This window comes from Trematomus bernacchii, unplaced genomic scaffold (genome assembly GCF_902827165.1).
Source record: "Trematomus bernacchii unplaced genomic scaffold, fTreBer1.1, whole genome shotgun sequence".
NCBI classification, from domain to species: Eukaryota; Metazoa; Chordata; class Actinopteri; order Perciformes; family Nototheniidae; genus Trematomus; species Trematomus bernacchii.
The window spans coordinates 1-18,967 of record NW_022987425.1 but is presented as its reverse complement, the minus strand read 5'-3'; the positions used below and the strand labels follow the sequence as shown (position 1 = coordinate 18,967).

The following is an 18,967-nucleotide window of genomic DNA, read 5'->3' as shown; positions in this document are numbered from 1 at the left end:
TCTCACCTGTCTCTCTCACCTATCAGTCTCTCACCTGTCTCTCACCTGTCTCTCACCTGTCTCTCTCACCTATCAGTCTCTCACCTGTCTCTCACCTGTCTCTCTCACCTATCAGTCTCTCACCTGTCTCTTCCTGTCTCTACCTGTCTCTACCTGTCTCTACCTGTCTCTCTCACCTGTCTCTCTCACCTATCAGTCTCTCACCTGTCTCTCACCTGTCTCTCTCACCTATCAGTCTCTCACCTGTCTCTCTCACCTGTCTCTCTCACCTGTGTCTCTCACCTGTGTCTCTCACCTGTCTCTCTCACCTATCAGTCTCTCACCTGTCTCTCTCACCTATCAGTCTCTCACCTGTCTCTACCTGTCTCTACCTGTCTCTCACCTGTCTCTCTCACCTATCAGTCTCTCACCTGTCTCTACCTGTCTCTCACCTGTCTCTCTCACCTATCAGTCTCTCACCTGTCTCTCACCTGTCTGTCCCTACCCGTCTGTCTCACCTGTCTCTCACACCTATCAGTCTCTCACCTGTCTCTCTCACCTATCAGTCTCTCACCTGTCTGTCTCTCTACCTGTCTGTCTCACCTGTCTGTCTCTCACCTGTCTCTACCTGTCCATCTCTCACCTGTCCGTCTCTCACCTTTCACCTATGCCACTTTATGGCTGTAACACGGTTAACGTCCCGCTGCAGGACTAATAAAGGATTTCTGATTCTGATGGTTTTTATACACGATCACCTAAAAACACACCATCTTCAAATCACGTCTCAAATCACGTCTCTTCAAACTGGCGTATCCACCCTGATCACATCACACGTCCTCTGCTTTTCGGTTTCTATTGATTGATTATGATGTCGGGTTTTTCGACTTTTGTTTTGTGTTTTGTGTACCTTGTATGGCGAGCTTTGAAAGGTGCCTTTATAAATAAAATGTATTATTATGAATACCTGTTTGCGGCCCAGGTCGGTGAGCATGAGTCCGTTCTCTCCCTGGATGCAGTCCGGCAGCTGTTTGCAGTTCCCTTCGTCCTGACAGGAGCCCAGAGTGGAGATGAGCTGAGTCAGCTGACCCTGGTTCAGCTACAAGAGAAGAACAAAACAAACAATTAACCAGCAGTCAACGGCAACAACAACAACAACACCATGAATCCACGTCATCAAGTAATGTCATAAACTAGATCTGGGATCATCTTTACCAGTCGATTATCTACTACAGTGGTTCTCAAAGTGTGTCATTATTAGTCTGTCATTTGTTATAAACTGTTGGAGTGGTGAGCAGGCCTTTTGTTTTTTGATATTTGGGGAGTTGAGGAGTCTTTGTATTGGTTAAGTGGTCCTGGGTATGAAAAGGTTTGAGAAACACTGGTCTACTTCAAAATATAACTCCACTGATCAATGTCTGACCTTGAAGATTTGACACAGGTGCTCCAGCGCTCGGTCCAGGAACTCGTGGGTTTTCTTCAAACACTCGCCGCTCTCCTCGGGCTCGGCGCCGGAGAACGTGTTGTTCAGGTCCGAGGATCCCACCCCGAACCACGAGAGGAACGAGTTGCTGGCCGCCACCTCGTTGGAGTGATCAGAAATCCTCTTGGCCGTCTGTCGGGCCTGGGCGATGATTTGGATCAACTTCATGACCTGCAAGATGGACGAAAAGGATTTAGACGCTCAAGTAGGGCTAAACAGTCATATTTCTTTGTTGGACCCTGAAGGCAGCATCTCCCTGGTCCAATGGGATTTCTCCATGTGATTTTGGATTATTGTCGAACAAACGTTTATGTTTACATGTTTAGTTCAGCAGGATAATCTCCACATATTAACACCAGTTCATGATTTGTGAAGTAAAAAGCTAATGTTGGGCTATAAAGGAACTACAGCACGGTCACATGACTTCACGCCACCACCGCTAAGCTAAAGGAGGCTAACGTTGGGCTATAATGGAACTACAGCATGGTCACATGACTTCACGTCACCACCGCTAAGCTAAAGGAGGCTAACGTTGGGCTATAATGGAACTACAGCACGGTCACATGACTTCACACCACCACCGCTAAGCTAAAGGAGGCTAATGTTGGGCTATAAAGGAACTACAGCACGGTCACATGACTTCACGTCACCACCGCTAAGCTAAAGGAGGCTAATGTTGGGCTATAATGGAACTACAGCACAGTCACATGACTTCACGCCACCACCGCTAAGCTAAAGGAGGCTAATGTTGGGCTATAAAGGAACTGAACTGAACGTACCGCTCCTCTGAGCTCGTTTCCGAACATCTGCTTGTACTGGCAGTCTTGTCCCTCCAGAGCGTAGACGTGACTCTTCACCCTGAACACCATGTCTGTCACCACGCGTTGCCGTGACGACAGGAAGCTGCCTCCCTGATTCGGCGTCAGGTATCCTCTCGGCTGCCGGTGATGAAGGACGTGCTCCGGCTCCAGAAACAGCTGCTCTCCTGGGGACACACGATGGGGTTGTTTAGAGCATTTATTAAACAAATATAACACCCAAACTAAACACAAATAAACTCTTTTAGACGTATAAACTGCTATCGGTGACATCACGTCTTTATTAGCTGTTAAACACCTGAACTAGAACATCCATAACATTCATCTGTTTGCAACTTACAAATTATTTATCTAATATATCATATTCCAATTACTTGTATATAGACTCTGATTGCACTCTTTCTATTCTGTTTTATTTGTATTTATTTGTATTTACTTGCACTATTTTATCTGTCTTATTGTGTTGCTCTGTTGGAGGAGCCTGTGACCTCAGATTTTCATCAACAGATCTTCACCGTAGCTATGTACGAATGACAATAAAAGCCTTGAATCGTATCTCCCGTTTGAGTTTCTGCGCTCACCTTTCTGGATCATGTCGGCGAGGTTTGGCTGAGCGAACACTTTGGAGACTCTGAAAACCATCAGAGCGTTTTTGGCGTTGACCAGATCGGTCCTGACGGCTCGGTTCAGCAGAACCTGGAAGAGCTTGGTGTACATGAGGAGGTTCTCCTGCACAAAGGACTCCCTTCAACGAGAACATCAGCACCGTCAATACAACACGACAAATATCCTGCAGCACACTGTTAGGCAAAATCCACTTCTTCATGTCTCTTATACATACACGTGTCCCCTCTGTAAAGGGTCCGGAACACAAAGATTCTCTCTCTTTTTGATCCATTTATATAAAAACCTGTCTGAAAATGAGCTGATCAGATTTTGGCCACTTGATGATGTCATAACGATGTTTTGGCTTGTGTAACCATTAGCCAATCAGCAACCAAGGTAACCCCCCCCCCCTTATCACCTGCATCTCCTCCTAGAGCACCATTGTGTTCTTTGTAACCAAATGTCTCTCAGAGGGGCGTGGGGAGGGGCTCCTTATTTTCATCTAAAGTAACAGACAGAGAATCAGCACTTTGGAAACAGGGCTGAAACAGAGGGGATTATGGGTAATGCTGCAATGATCTGTTTGGTGTTTCAGCCAATCAGAGACAGGCTCTGTATATATCTGAGACCTGTGATATATTGATTAAAAACAGTATAATAGGGGACCTTTAAACATGTTTATTGCACTACAAATAATTACATACTGTAATTTCATTTGTCTTATTCATGTCTGTAGGGAAAATAAAGACCACTTCATGGATTATTCTTTTTTTTATTATTATTATTCTAAAATAAATGTATTTTAAATCCCCTCCGACTCACCATTTCTCTGGCACCGTTCTGTTCTGGTCGGCCTGAGGGTTGATCTTCTCTCCGGTGTATCTCCACGGCTGGATGTAGCTGAGCCACGTCTCCAACACCTGAACACACAAATAAATCATTCTTAAAAGTCAGATGGAAGTTGTTGCCTCTTCTGAGATAGGAGAGGGCAGGGCATCATGTATGTTGTTGGTACAGACAAGAGGACACACATGTGTTGTCTCCTCTATCCTTCGAGGGGCAAAGAGCAACAACTGTGCGGAGGAAGTACGTGACTTTTCAGAGATGTTCCCGACACCTGCTGACGATGCTGGCGCCAACTCGATGTACGACTTTGTTGCTATCTCCTAACTCTGGACTATATAAGCTTGATGTTATCCCCTCTCCGTTGAGCAGCATCCCTCATGTGTGTGAGTTGAACCATATCCTTTGTATGTGACTTAACTCTGCTCCTTCTTGCAAGAATAAATTAGTACCTGACTATTGATTCTCAACCCGGTGTCGAGTGATATTTTCCTAACAGAAGTTAAATATAGTAGATCTGAGTATGAAAGTGTTCTGTGTGAGACGTACCGCTCTGAAGGAGGCGTCCAGAGGCCAGTGGCCGAAGCAGTGCTGCAGGAACAGGTAGAGCTTCTGCTGCACGAAGCGCTGCACCACCACTCTGAGGAGGACATTTAGGGCTCGTTCATAATCCAGAAAGGTTGGAATCAATTCAAGTATTACAGCTCTGCTCCCAGAGTCCCCAGTATGAATGACGCCTATGCAGAAATACAGTTTTGCAGTCTGACAGATATCAGGTACAGGGTATCTGCACATTTTTTAAGTACACATTTAATGACTTTTAAGACCTTTTTAAGACCTCTAAAAAGAAAAAATAATACCAATACAAAAATATCGATGAACAGTGGAAGTGAAGTGGGCCCTGAAGACTTTGCCAGAGCAGATATATTAGTTGTTGTAACAGCCAAACTAGAAGTAGCACTAACGGACAACTCTATGGGCATTGCACTCCTTTGAGTACCAGCATAGCGCTTGTGTTTTTCCGATCTCATGTGCGAATCTAATGCTTTGCACCCCATTGTGCCAAGTTTGAATCGCGCCTTATAGGAGCAACTGGACGGTTTCAGCCACGATACTTGTCGTCCCCCAACCACTTGTCATTACATTTGCATTTACCCATTGTTTTAACCTGTTCTCAGCTTCGTGTTCCTTTTTTGTCCGCGGCAGCCTGAAGCTAGATAAACACGTTCTTCTTCTTCTTCTACCTTAAAATGCGGATCACAGCCACGCGAGCCGTTCTACCGCCACTTACTAAGCGGAGGGTGCGCTAGCTAGCCTACCTATTTCACGTACAAAACAAATAGGTATTGGAAGTTGCAGGATATCAAATAATGTTACCAGTAAAATAAAACATACATATTTAACCAAAAGTAGACACACTCATTCATTCTGCCCCAAATAAAATGTAATACCTCGAGTCCAAAAATTCCAGACCTTTTTAGATCTTTTTAGACCTTGAATATCAAAAAATAAATGTAAGACTTTTAAGACTTTTTAAGGATCCGCGGGGACCCTGCAGATATCAGTATTTCTGACAGATATGAGTACCTCTTGAACTCCTCCAGGGGGCTGGTGTGAGTGTGTGTGTGTGAGTGTGTCGGGGGGGAAGAGGTCAGCTGATCCGGCTTCAGGCTGTTTGAGAAGGCGTGGAGGTTTTTCACCAGGAGACGAACCACCAACACGTGTTCCTCCGTGGGGCTGAACGGCTCCTGGAGAGAGACAAACAGTCACTAAGAGCTTCATAAACACACACACACACACAGTGCAGCCAATCAGCTCTCAGGTACACAAGCAGCCAATCAGAACGCAGCCCAGTCCCAAAGCAGGCAAACTATCAACCAAAGCGTGGTTTAATTGTTCTATTTAGAGTACAGAGGTCTCACAGATCATAGGTAGTTACAATAACAAATTATTATGATTATCATTCATTACTTTACCAAGTTGAGGTATTAAAACAGTTTCAGGTTTTGTCAATGCTCTACAAAAATAAAAGTAAATCCAGTATACAATTTACTCCTTTGATACTAGATGTGGAGACACAGTATTATATTATATTAAATGACAGAATGAAAGGTGGGACCTCCGTGCTCCATTAGCTGCTAAAACAAAGCTAAATGATGCAAAATGTCATATAATGCAACGAAACACAAACCCTACCTGAAGGACGTTCAATACAAATATTTAAAGGAATGTACAGCCGATAATTAAATGATTTAATGACTGGCATGTTAAATTAATGATTGTTCAGAGTGTAGTAGTGTCTTTGCTCTTCTAAGATAATTATACAGATAACATCATCAAACCACTTCAACATGCACGAAGCAACGAAGCAACGAAGCACACCAGTGTAAAAAGCATGCCTTTAAAAAAACAGACCCACATACAAACCAGTAAAAAAAAAAAAAGCTCAAATACTCAGATTACAAAGCTGCATTACAGGATTACTTTTCCCCGTCAAGGATACTTCTCTGCAGAGAGTCATCGTCAAAAGAGCCTGTAATGAATAGGGAACTAATGCCATTTAAAGGTGGGGTATGTCATTTTGGAGAAACCAGCTCGAGTGCGCTAGAATTTGAAAATACACAGCTGGAAAAAATCTGCCACTTCCTTCCAGAGCCCCTCCTCCAACACACACGAACGCGCACATGACCAATGAGGGCACGAGATAAGTTTGTGCACAGATGGAAGGCTGACAGGCAGGTAGGCCATCTAGTTATTTTAGCCGGGCCGGCTCAGATGATTGGTCGTGCTTTTTACAGTACTACAGCTTCCTCAGATGATATTTATTTATGGATTTTTTGTCAAAGCACTTCAGATATTCATTGCTATCAGGATGTTAAGAGCATTCCATGGAATATAACAACAAGTGTATCTCGAGCCGGTTTCTCAAACTTACCTACCCCACCTTTAATAAAAGGTGGTTGTCTTTATCAATTGGGTTTGTTTTTGAAAATATTTAATGCATCAGACATTAGCATCTCCCTGGTTCCCTCCACAAAAAGCTAATGGGTTTTCTTCATGGGATCCTTATAGGCTATAAAGGAACTACAGCAAGGTCACATGACTTCACGTCACCACCTCTAAGCTAAAGGTGGCTAATGTTGGGCTATAAAGGAACTACAGCACGGTCACATGACTTCACGTCACCACCGCTAAGCTAAAGGCGGCTAATGTTGGGCTATAAAGGAACTACAGCACGGTCACATGACTTCACGTCACCACCGCTAAGCTAAAGGTGGCTAATGTTGGGCTATAAAGGAACTACAGCACGGTCACATGACTTCACGTCACCACCGCTAAGCTAAAGGTGGCTAATGTTGGGCTATAAAGGAACTACAGCACGGTCACATGACTTCACGTCACCACCGCTAAGCTAAAGGCGGCTAATGTTGGGCTATAAAGGAACTACAGCACGGTCACATGACTTCACGTCACCACCGCTAAGCTAAAGGTGGCTAATGTTGGGCTATAAAGGAACTACAGCACGGTCACATGACTTCACGTCACCACCGCTAAGCTAAAGGAGGCTAATGTTGGGCTATAAAGAAACTACAGCACGGTCACATGACTTCACGTCACCACCGCTAAGCTAAAGGAGGCTAATGTTGGGCTATAAAGAAACTACAGCACGGTCACATGACTTCACGTCACCACCGCTAAGCTAAAGGAGGCTAATGTTGGGCTATAAAGAAACTACAGCACGGTCACATGACTTCACGTCACCACCGCTAAGCTAAAGGAGGCTAATGTTGGGCTATAAAGGAACTACAGCACGGTCACATGACTTCACGTCTCCACCGCTAAGCTAAAGGAGGCTAATGTTGGGCGTGATGACGTTTAGTTGTCTCATTTAGACACTTGCTAGCAACCTTTTTTTTTTAAATCCACCAGTGGGGGATTTACCGACGTATTTTATGTCGTAGAATAAAAATCTCTTTAGCATCTTATAACCACAGACTTAACCAAAAAACATTGACTTCCAGAAGAGCTAACCACGAATGCTAACCTGCTATTTTCCAGGTTTTAGGAATCATTCCTGCACCCCTCTTTATGAGAGAAGTATCCTTGACGTTGACCCTGACGGAGCTTTACCTCCAGGAGACCCCAGAGGGACAGGGGTGAATGAAAAGGTAATAGTACTTGGTAGGTGTTGAGGGTCCCAGAGCCTGGTGGGGTGAAGGGTTGGCTCGGCATGCTGGACATACTGAGGCGGTACTGAAGCAACGCCAACTTCTCCCCCGTTACCACCAGGGGGGAGAGGAAGAGGAGAAGGAGGAGGAGGAAGAGGAGGAGGAGGAAGAAGGAACAGACAAGATGGCGGGAGGAAGGTACACATGAGAACAGAGGAAAAAAGAAACAGCGAAAACAGAGAGAGCAGCGGGACAAAAATATTGGCCGAGAGGAAACAAACAGGAAGAGGATGAAGAGGAGGAAGAGGAGGAAGAGAACAGACAAGATGGAGGAAGGTAAACATGAGAACAGAGAAAAAGGAACAGTGAGAACAGAGAAGGACACATTGTGCGAGAGGAAGCAGGAGGGAGACAAACAGACAAACCGATCACATGATGACTGAGGGAACAAACACTTTCACAGGGAGGGGAATCTTTTCACTCCGTAAACAACTGGTGTGTTTGTCAACAAATGCTAAGAATTATTTGAGTTGTGATGTAAACATGGTTCCAGGTGAAGCAACAGGAAGTGTGTGGCTGTGTTTGTGCATTTCAATAAGTAAATGAAATACAAATAATTGAAAAAATACTCATATGTATTATCTAAAAGTAATTCCCATTCCTGTTGTTTAACATCAAAAACAGTAAACTCAAAACTGTAAGACTTTGTCAGAAATAAACAGCAATGACCAATCAATCAATCGATCATATAACTTCATGCATATTAAACTAATTACATGTAATACTACAGCAGGGGTTTTTCTAGAAATATATAGTATAGATGAGAGTAACACCTACGTCACTTCCGGGCGAAAATTACGGCTCCGCCCACTTTTGGCGGAAAACAACGCAGTCATTTGAACGGCGGTCGATACAAATTCTGAAGTTTTTGCCAAAACGATCAGAAATGTTTGAAAACCGTGGATTTGTGGATCTTCAAAGAGCCCGATTACGATGGCCAGACAGGCAAACAATTACATTAAGTCATTGGAAATCGACGATCGGGCTCGATATACGGTTACATTAAAAATCAGTAGGCGAGGCCGTCATTTCGCCAGCTGTTTCTCTCATGAGCGAGGCGGAAAATAATTGTTGTATCACGCCAACAAGCTGCTGTGTCGTTTATTGCACCTCAAACATTAAAACAAATCCAGAATTACGTTGTTCTGTACTGCCTCTAAGAAAAAAGGACTTCAGGCTTGATCGCCATTCAAATGACAGCGTTGTTTTCCCCCAAAAGTGGGCGGGGCCGTAAAGTAGGGCTGCTCGATTATGGCAAAAATCATAATCTCGATTATTTGGGTCAATAATTGATATCACGATTATTAAAAACGATTATCCATTTACTTTGAAAACATCAATTTATTGGAGAAAAACATTTTGAACAGTATGTTTTTAACAGTTGATTACCCTGAACTTTAAGTATAATTCAACTGAAAAACTAATTAAAAAAAAATAATCGTTTTATTTCGTAATCGTTGCAAGCCATAATCGTAATTGCGATTAAAATACGATTAATTGAGCAGCCCTACCGTAAAGTGACGTAGATGTTACTCTCATGTATGGACATCGATGGCCTACTGCTATATGTAACCATATATCGAGCCCGATCGTCGATTTCAAATGATTTAATGTAATTGTTCGCCTGTCTGGCCATCGTAATCGGGCTCTTTGAAGATCCACAAATCCACGGTTTCTTACATTTCTGATTGGATTGGCAAAAACTTCAGAATTTGAATTGACCGCCAATCAAATGACAGCGTTGTTTTCCCCCAAAAGTGGGCGGAGCCGTCATTTCTGCCCAGAAGTGACGCATGTGTTACTCTCATGTATAAGGTGATAGTGACACTGTGGATGTTGTTCAATCTGACGCTCTGTTTGATAATCATATTTCTGGAGTCATTATACCGTTTTTGAGGAACAGAAATGTTGTTTTCTGGCATCACTTTAACATTTTACGGGTGCAGACAAAACCCTGATATATAATATGTAAACAGAGAAAAGTGTGTTAAATATTATCTGCAAATCTGATTATATATATTAAGAAGTTTGGGTATAGTCCAAAGTAAAATCAACTTGGCCAAAATCTTGCAGTTTGAGTTTACTCTTCACAAACACAGAACACAGTTAATAATATATATGTTAGGGTAATTAGCATTTAGTACATGACAGGTTTACAATGTTATAATGCAGGAGATCGGTCAGCATGCTACAGGAGGAGTTAAAGGAACTGTTTCCTACGCAGTCTTATGAAGCAGTAATACATGTTTTACTTGCCTTTAAATGCCTAATTTGACATTTACAGCTTTTTAAATTGAGGATTTGTAACTTTTTCTTCCTATAATACACTGAATATCTTATGGATGTGGCAAAAAAACGACGACAAATCTGCACATTTCTGGAATAAACATTTGGTTTCTGTGAGAAATCTGTAAAAAAGAAACAAGCTCCATCCCTGGTATCTTAAAGATGGGCTTTCTAGATGTCATATTAGCAGCCAAAATATCACCTGCAATGATTTCATATTGAAAAACAAGATATCTCCAGATTTGAGAGGCCAATTTTATTATGTTTTCTGATGAAGCGATGCAGCTGTTAACCTCACTAATAAACAATCAATGACGCCTTCAATTGAACAACAACTCCTCCATTGTTTCAGACACAGTTGGAAGTAACTGCAGGAAATAATACTGCTGCATAAAACCAGAGGAAACAGAGACACCGGGTGAAGTGAGCAGCGTCCACATCTCTATCAATTGTACATTACTATAATGTCTCGTTATGAATATTGTACGCATCAAGCAGGTAAACAAGCAACACCAGCATAAAGCCTCACTGCCGTCCCGTCAATAGAGCCTGAAGGAAGCTGCTGGTTCCCTCTACAAAAAGCAACGGGATTTCTCCAGAGGATTTAGGAAAATAGCTGGAAAATAATGTCTGTGGAAAACGAACCTGTTTGATAAATGCACGTTTTGTTCAGCCGGATAATCTCCACATGTCTACCCTACTTTTATAATGTTCTAATCATAAATCTAATGGCCAGAAGCAAAATGCTAACGTGATGCTATAAAGGAACTACAGCCGAGTACAGCAGCACGACTTCAACGTCACGCCAACTTAAAGTGGACCTATCATGCTATATTATAATAATATAGTGTAGGACCATACCTATATAAGGCATATTTATACTTTTTTTTTTTCAAAATACCAAACAGATCATGCATTTTAGCCATGCCTCATTTTGCTCAATTTGCACTTTTATAGCTCTGTTTTAGCAAGGGCAGATTCAGTGAGAACAGCACCATCTACAGGCCTGGCATATGTACTACATCGTCTCCAGGGCTTTCGAACGGCAATGGCCGTGGCTGTCTCCTCCTGATTGGTGGAGTTGGCCCAATAGCCGTAGCGCCACCGTCCTGACGTCAGGACAGTGTTCAAATCTGGATCAGTTTTTATCAGATCCGTTGCAGCCCCTTTTTTAGAGATTTGGGTATGGAGGAAAATAGAGAGGGTTGTGTTTTCTGACACTTGGTGAGTTCCCTGGAACACCGGGGACACATATTCATGTAGAAAAGACGTACAAAAGTGCATTTTGCATGATAGGTCCCCTTTAAGATCCATATTCAAACACACAGATTATAAATGGTACAAGTTGAAGCGTTTGTTTGAACAGTCTGCAGGAGGCAGGGACTTGCTTTAAAGCAGAACAGGGCTAACTAACTTAGAGGAGTGTTTACGTGTTCGGCGTAATGACGTACAACGTCCTCCACGACTTCTGTAGTCCTTTTCAGCCACTTGGTAACAACCATCGTTTTTCAGACACGTCAACTCTTCAGAAATCACCAGTGGGGTCACTGCTGATGGATTTAATGTCCTAGAACAAAACGTGATCTGTGTCTTCAATGTGTCTCAACCACAGACCTTATTTCCAGATATTTTCCCAAATCCTATGGAGAGATCCCATTGGCTCTGAGACCAGGGAACAGGAAGTGGTGAAATGCTGACTCACTTCCTGGTTTTAGGACTCGTCACTGCACCACTCTATAGGCTTTAAAAATAAATAATAATAATATTAAGAAAGCCTACGCTACGCCGTAACTCTTCAAACAAGAATTACCTCATGACCTTTAGCTGCCATCTATTCCGACTAATTTAATACACTTTCAATTGGGTTTTAAGGGAGATATTTTCACCAGACATCCGTTTTTAAACATGTCAGACTCAGTGTTCGTAACCTTCATCTTGCTGTGGCTTTATGATGGTGCTGCACACACAGAACACACACACACACACACTTAGTGACGTGCCGGCATGCAGAGGACGTGAAGGAGGCAAAAGCACTTCTACAGGGAACACAGGCCAAGATGCTAAAGGCAGATAATCATAAGCTTAAAGGCTTTTAAAGAAAAACATTTTACATATGCTTCTACTGACGGACACCTGCTGTGTGTGTGTGTGTGTGTGTGTAGCCAGTCAACAGCCAGCCGTGCTTCAGGTGAGAGGAGGGGGGGGTTATTTCTCTTACCTTTACCTGAGGAGACTGCAGCTTCTGATACATCTCTAACGAATAGTGATGGAGCCACACCTCCACGAACATCTGAGAACACACACACACACACACACACACACACACATGACAGAAGTTTTCAAAACCGTTAATGGTCTCTGGCATTTCCAGTCAAACGGCTACTGCGTGCGCGGCATTTATCAACAAAAAAAAATGGTCTGAGAACCACTGGTCCACAGGACTAGCCCCAGAGTGATTGTGTTTACCTGCAGCAGAGTCTCTGACCTCCAGATCTCCTGCGCTGCCGGGTCAGCGTTCACTGACGGCTGCTGGAAGATGTGATGCTTCAGGAGGCTGGGGCTGTGCACGCCGTACCCAGAGAAGGACACGCTCGTAGATCTGAGGAGTAAAGGGGGAGGAGGAGGAATTATAAAACACCTATGAAACAGACAGGGAGATACTTTACTCATCCCACTTTAGTCATTAGGACTAACTACACATCAGGGGGGTCCAAACTACGGCCATTTTGAAACCGCCCTCAGCTAATTCATATGGTATAATGGAATACGGCCCACAAATTAAACCTGTGCTTGTCATATATTGTACTAATTAAATATGTACAAATATATATCACAGTATTCATGTGTGCCCACTTTTCAAATTAATTAAATCAATTAAAGTTGGAAAGATTTTCAAACTAATCTTAGTTCAGATAAAAAGCACTTATTTGCACAACAAATCTTTTTATAATCAATCTGAAGCTTCTGTTTTAAGGAATGAGCTGCAAACTAAATAAATGAAACCCTAAGGAGAGCAGTGAATGTTTTTCTCGCAGCATTTTCAAGTATCAAGCTTAATTTACCTACATTTGATTGATTTTGCTAACTTATAACTTAGCATATGAGGCAAGGTATCTCTAGTGAGTAGCCCTTTGTATATTTTTCTGTATGTAGCCCTCGATGAAAAAGGATTGGACACCCCTGAACTAGATGTTCCCTTTCATCACAAAGGTTATTTTTTTGTGTATTTTATGGTCATCAATATGCGTCCACACCCCACAGATATTCCTGTATCTCTCTAAAGTGAGTACCTGGGTGAGGGAGCAGTGACGGAGCCTCTGGAGTCGGAGAAAGGCGAGGGGGGGACGCTGCCTTCACTGGGCAGGAAGTACTTCAGGTACATGTCCACCAGCACAAAGTAGGCGCTGTCAGTGGAGCTGCCCTGCTGCTGAGGGGGGGGCTGCAGACAGGGAGAGAGCTGATCAGTTCAGCTGTGAGGAACAATGGTTGCGGTCAAATTGTCACTTAAGGTTCCTAACGGAGTGAAATGACCCGGAAGTCCCTCAGTGGCAGCCATGATAAGAGCCGTTTGAATTCTCTAGATCAGGGATGGGCAACTTGGATGGTGGTGGGGGCCACATCATTTATGTACTGGCCACCAGGGGGCCGCAGATTCACTTGGAACACACACACACACACACACAAATTCCATGTATTGTATGTAATTATTAACAAATATACTAAGTCTGACATCTTCATTGACATTTTACAATCTTTCAGGGAACATCCTCTAATGAGCTCACTAAACAAATATCACTTCACAGAAATGTTATTTAATGTTTACAAGTGGCATGTTTGTATTGAACAGGTTATTTAACAGTGGAATACAACTATTTTAAACTATTGGAAAGCACGGAAAATGTGTGTTCATCAAGATGAACCATTAAGATGACATAAACATGAAGTCATGAACACTAACCCCAGACATTAGTCGTCTAACTTGAACCTAAGACACTTGTAGCCTCTGCTGACGCACAACAAGGGGAGTGTCACACAGACACCTGTCAACTCTCTGCTGTTCCTCAGCGCCGCTCCCCCTCCCTCCCGCTGACATTATGAAGTAAAGGCGTATAGTAATCATAGATAAGACGGCAGGGTCCGTGACAGTTTGTTTTCATCTGATTTCAAATAAACAAAGTCTTGGTTTTTAGAATATTAAACTTGTTTCGCCAAATTCAGATGATAAATACAACTTTGAAGCTTGTAGACATAATTACAAGCGGTAACTTAACGTCACAGCAGGCATAACAACAGCCGGTGCTTCTTGTGAGTGTTGCCCCGGGAAACAAACACAATACACACAAACGCGTCACAGATCATTTTGCGGTATTTGGCTGCCGAACAAAATCATGTACGCAGCTCGCAACGTAACTAAGACTCGAGTCTAGTGGACGGTATCAGTACTACAAGTATTAATTACGTTGTTTATAAATTAATCTGAGGGCATTTGCCCATCCCTGCTCTAGATGAAAGGAAAGGAGGTTTCAAACTTCCTTTATAACCTCCTTTAGCTTAGGAACCACTGGACCTCCCTAACCGAAAGGAGAGGAGAAAATGCTGCCCCACAATGCCTTGCGGCCGCAGCATTTGCCGTCACACAACAGTCGGCCGTTCACGAAAACAACCGATTATGAACGAGAAATGATATCATGAAAGTTACGGTGCTTATTAAGCATTTTAAAACGTATGTGGTAAGTTGCCAAAGTGCTTTGTTTTGAACGTTCATCAGTATTATAATCAAAAAGAGAAATATGAACGTTAGTTTTTACTGAAATGATCAAATAAAGTCAACATTTCACAGTCTTTACTGAGCTGTGTGGGGTTTGTTCAACTTTTAAAAGATGTTTGAATGGTGGCCTAACAAGTTTATACATTTGTATTTATTATAACCCCTTGACGTTTCACCCAGAGGTCAAGGAACAGTGGATAGGAGAAGACGATAGGAGCGGAATTTTGGACTATTCGACTGCAACCAATAGCCGCGTTCACACCAAGTACTTTGCTGCACTCAGTGCCGGCACTCAGAGCCCCGGCACTTATGACCCCAGGGCATTTAGTACAGATCGCGTTCACACCGGAGTACTTTTCCCTGAGGGAAGATTACGCAAATGAAGCCGCTGACGTCACTTCGTCTTCTTCTGCTTTGGCTTTACTGGCAGGCCGCAAACAACTTCACGGCGTATACTGCCACCCGGAGTCCCCGGCCGGAAGTCCCCGGAGTTGGGGAAGGCTTCAGTAGAAGCTGCTGGGACTCCCAGCAGCTTCTACTGAAGCCTTCCGAGTAAATCGCCAGAACGCCGACACCTCCTCATCTCCACCGCTCCCATGTTTTATTTTGTGTTGCCATAAGTTAGTCTCTCTGCGTTTGTGCGCTGGGCGAATGCTAATGCTAATAATGCTAATGCGAGGATAATAAAATGGCGGCTCTACAAAACATTTCAGAGTTGTACGGGGCGTGGTTTGCAATTCGCCCAGCCAATCAGAACTGGGGCACTTTTTTCCCCCAGGAAAGTAGCATCTCTCAGCAGGCACTAAAAATGGGGTTAAAAGTTCCCGGGATTAAGTGCTCTTTTTGGTGTGAACGCGACATAAGGGGTACTAACAGAACTAAACGCGAAAAGTACGGTGAAAAGTACTCCGGTGTGAACGCGGCTAATAATGTGTCCTGCTTCATCCCAACACAGCCAGGCACTGACAGCAATCCATTTCTTATTTATTTTAAGTATTAAAAAGTCTGCCAGGTTAAACATCTGCACAGCCCTCCACTTTAAAATAGAATGTGTAATTTATTTTGTCTATTTAAATTTAAATTCGGTGTAAAAACTTGAATGTATTCTTTTTTTTTATGCTAAATAACTTATTTTTGTTTTATAATAGTTCTATTTTTGACCTTCTCTTACATCTTATATTTTTATCAGATCATACCTGGCCATAAACTGGATTCCTAATCTCATAATTCTGTCTTCAATAGCCCACAACCTGGCTCAAGCTTTAGTGGACGAGCACGACTAAAGCTCACCATTTTCTAGACGCTGTTCATTGAGGATATCGACGATAATACATTTATACTTAGAGGAATGTGTAAACTCACCTTCGGTGTGATGAGGCAGTAGGCAAAGTTAAACATGAAGAATTCAAATGGATCTGGAAACAGCGTTAAGGAATAATCCTCAGTCAGTGCACGTTGTCAGAAAGACACGGGACATGTTTTGTAGCCGTCACATTTCAAATACAACAGCTCAAATGTTTTGTTGATCAAGTTAATGAGATATGTTTTTAAGCTACATTCAAGCTTGTCAAACTGAAAAATGTGCTGTTTTTCTGTCATGTGACACTGTGATCTAATGGTCTGATAAAACAATAGATTGTGAAGAGTGTGAAGGATACTGAGTGCCAGGTTCAGAGTGAGGAGTCCGCTGAGGGGGAACTGCAGCTTGTTGTGGAACAGAGGGCATTCTGGGAGGACGCCCTGCTGGATGCACGCCTTCACCGGACCCTACAAGGACAACAAACACTATTTACACACTATTTACATTAGGGCTGTGCGATTATGGCAAAAATCATAATCACGATTATTTTGGTCAATAATTGATATCACGATTATTAAATACGATTATTCATCGACTTTGAAAACATCCATTTATTGAACTTTTAAATACAAATAATAATTTGAACAGTATCTTTTTAACTGTTGATTACCCTGAACGTATAATTCAACTGAAAAACCAATACAAAAATAAATTAAATGATACATTTATATTTACATTTAAATAAATAATATCAAAATAATAAATACCAATAAACAAGATCAACAAATATTTTGGAGCGCACTTCCACAAGCTACTAAACATATGTAAATATGATAAATACAAATACATTAGATCAAATATGTTGCAGTGCACTGTCACAACCTAGCAAAGCAAAATAATCATTTTTTTCGATTATGTTGTTTTCGTAATTGTGGCAGGCCAAAATCGTAATTGCGATTAATTGCACAGCCCTACTTTACATTATACACTACATTTAGCTGCTGCTTTTACTCAAAGCTACGTTCAATAAGTGCTTTAACCCTGCTGTGTTTATTGCACATCTTCTCTTGTCTTAGGTGGAGCTTTGTGGATACAGTCAACAACATATAACAGCTACACATCTCCAACTATAACACATTTTTAAATATTAAAACAAATCTATCTATATATATATATATAGAGAGATAGATAGATACTTTATTAATCCTAATTTGGGAATTTATTTAGTTACAGGAGCAGTGTGTTCAACATTAAAATACAAATACTATCTATACTAAAGTGTAGAGAGACAATGGATGTTGAACGTATGACTAATTGAAGCAGGTGATGCAGTTCTTCTTACCGGGAGATAGTTGACGGGTATTTCATATTTGTACTCTTCTGCTTGAAGTTTGTACACCAGCTTCATCATGGGCCCACTGAAACAGATCAAGAGAAGAGCGTTTGATTCCTTCTTTCAATCAATCAATCAATGTTTATTTATATAGCCCAATATCTGTCTCAGTGGACTTCACAGTTTGTACAGAATATCAATACGACCCCCTCTGTCCTCTGACCCTCACATCGGACAAGGAAAAACTTCCAAAGAAACCCCCACAGTAAATGAAATAGAAATGAATAAGGGTCCCTCTCTCAGGACGGACAGACTGCAATAGATGCCGTGTGTAAATTAAAAAGATAAATCATTTACAACAGAGGTAGTCCAGATGCCTGAAAATGCATGTGTCTATAATAAGAACATGAATCCAGGAGGACGTCAACACTCCTGAGGGAGCCATCAGAGAACAACATCCCCCCCCAGCTGATCTGAGAGGGAAGGGGGCTCCGGTACCTGGGGCTGAGGAACTCCAGAGCGATGTTGTACTCGTGGCTCCTGGCCTGCAGCAGCCTGAGGTTCCAGCCCCCGAGGATCCCGTCCAGACTGCCGAACACCGTCTCCACCAGCCAGGGGAAGATCACATGCAGCTCCTGAGGGGAAACACACAGATAGGAAGCATCAGAAACTGGGAACGCACATATGAACTTGGGGATTGTCCATAGTATTGAGTGTAAGTAAGTTGCTTTGGGTAAAAGCATCTAAGAAGTGACATGTTATGGAATTTAGAGCAGGTTTAAGATTTCTTTTTCAGGATATTTTAACCTGTTAGGCCCCAAGCCTGTTTTTCAGGTCTCAGGCTCGAAAATGACATTTCCAGAACAAATGACCATAACTTCACTTCTAAAAGGGGAAAATGAATAATCTTGTTTCTCAAAGTAATGATAAACCTGTGAGTTGGATGCAGACAAGTCAGAATCTATATAGATGTTTTTTATTTTAAAGTAAATTCAGTGACCATTACTACAAATAAAGGAGCATTTCTTTAAACATCACTGTAAGATACATGTGAAGCACTTTTTAAATGATGTGTGTTCTATAGGTGTTAGTGCATGTAAATGGTCTGCAGAGGCTCAAATCCCCATTCCCTGCAGAGGGACTTTCTCTCAGACACTTTTTTTTTTTTCCCAGGCACCCCCATCTCCCCATATCTATATCTCCCCATATCTATATCTCCCCATATCTATATCTCCCCATATCTATATCTCCCCATATCTATATCTCCCCATATCTATATCTCTCTATATATGCTCTGCTCTCATCTCTCTCTATCTATATCTCCC

The 18,967-nt window shown here is 42.3% G+C and overlaps 1 protein-coding gene across 6 annotated transcripts; it reads right to left on the bottom strand.

Moving 5' to 3' along the window:
- Window positions 1-943: 943 nt before the first annotated feature.
- On the bottom strand, window positions 944-18,277 carry smpd4 (sphingomyelin phosphodiesterase 4; the record flags this gene model as incomplete). 6 transcript variants are annotated; one of them, XM_034140483.1, is given in 15 exon segments in its annotated part: window positions 944-1,075; window positions 1,400-1,630; window positions 2,239-2,444; window positions 2,859-3,022; window positions 3,706-3,803; window positions 4,276-4,366; window positions 5,314-5,474; window positions 7,858-7,995; window positions 12,460-12,531; window positions 12,708-12,840; window positions 13,532-13,680; window positions 16,372-16,424; window positions 16,668-16,776; window positions 17,652-17,727; window positions 18,141-18,277. In XM_034140483.1, coding segments are annotated over 15 exon segments (1,950 nt in total), but the record flags the coding sequence as incomplete, so codon positions are not given.
- Between the last annotated feature and the right edge of the window lie 690 nt (window positions 18,278-18,967).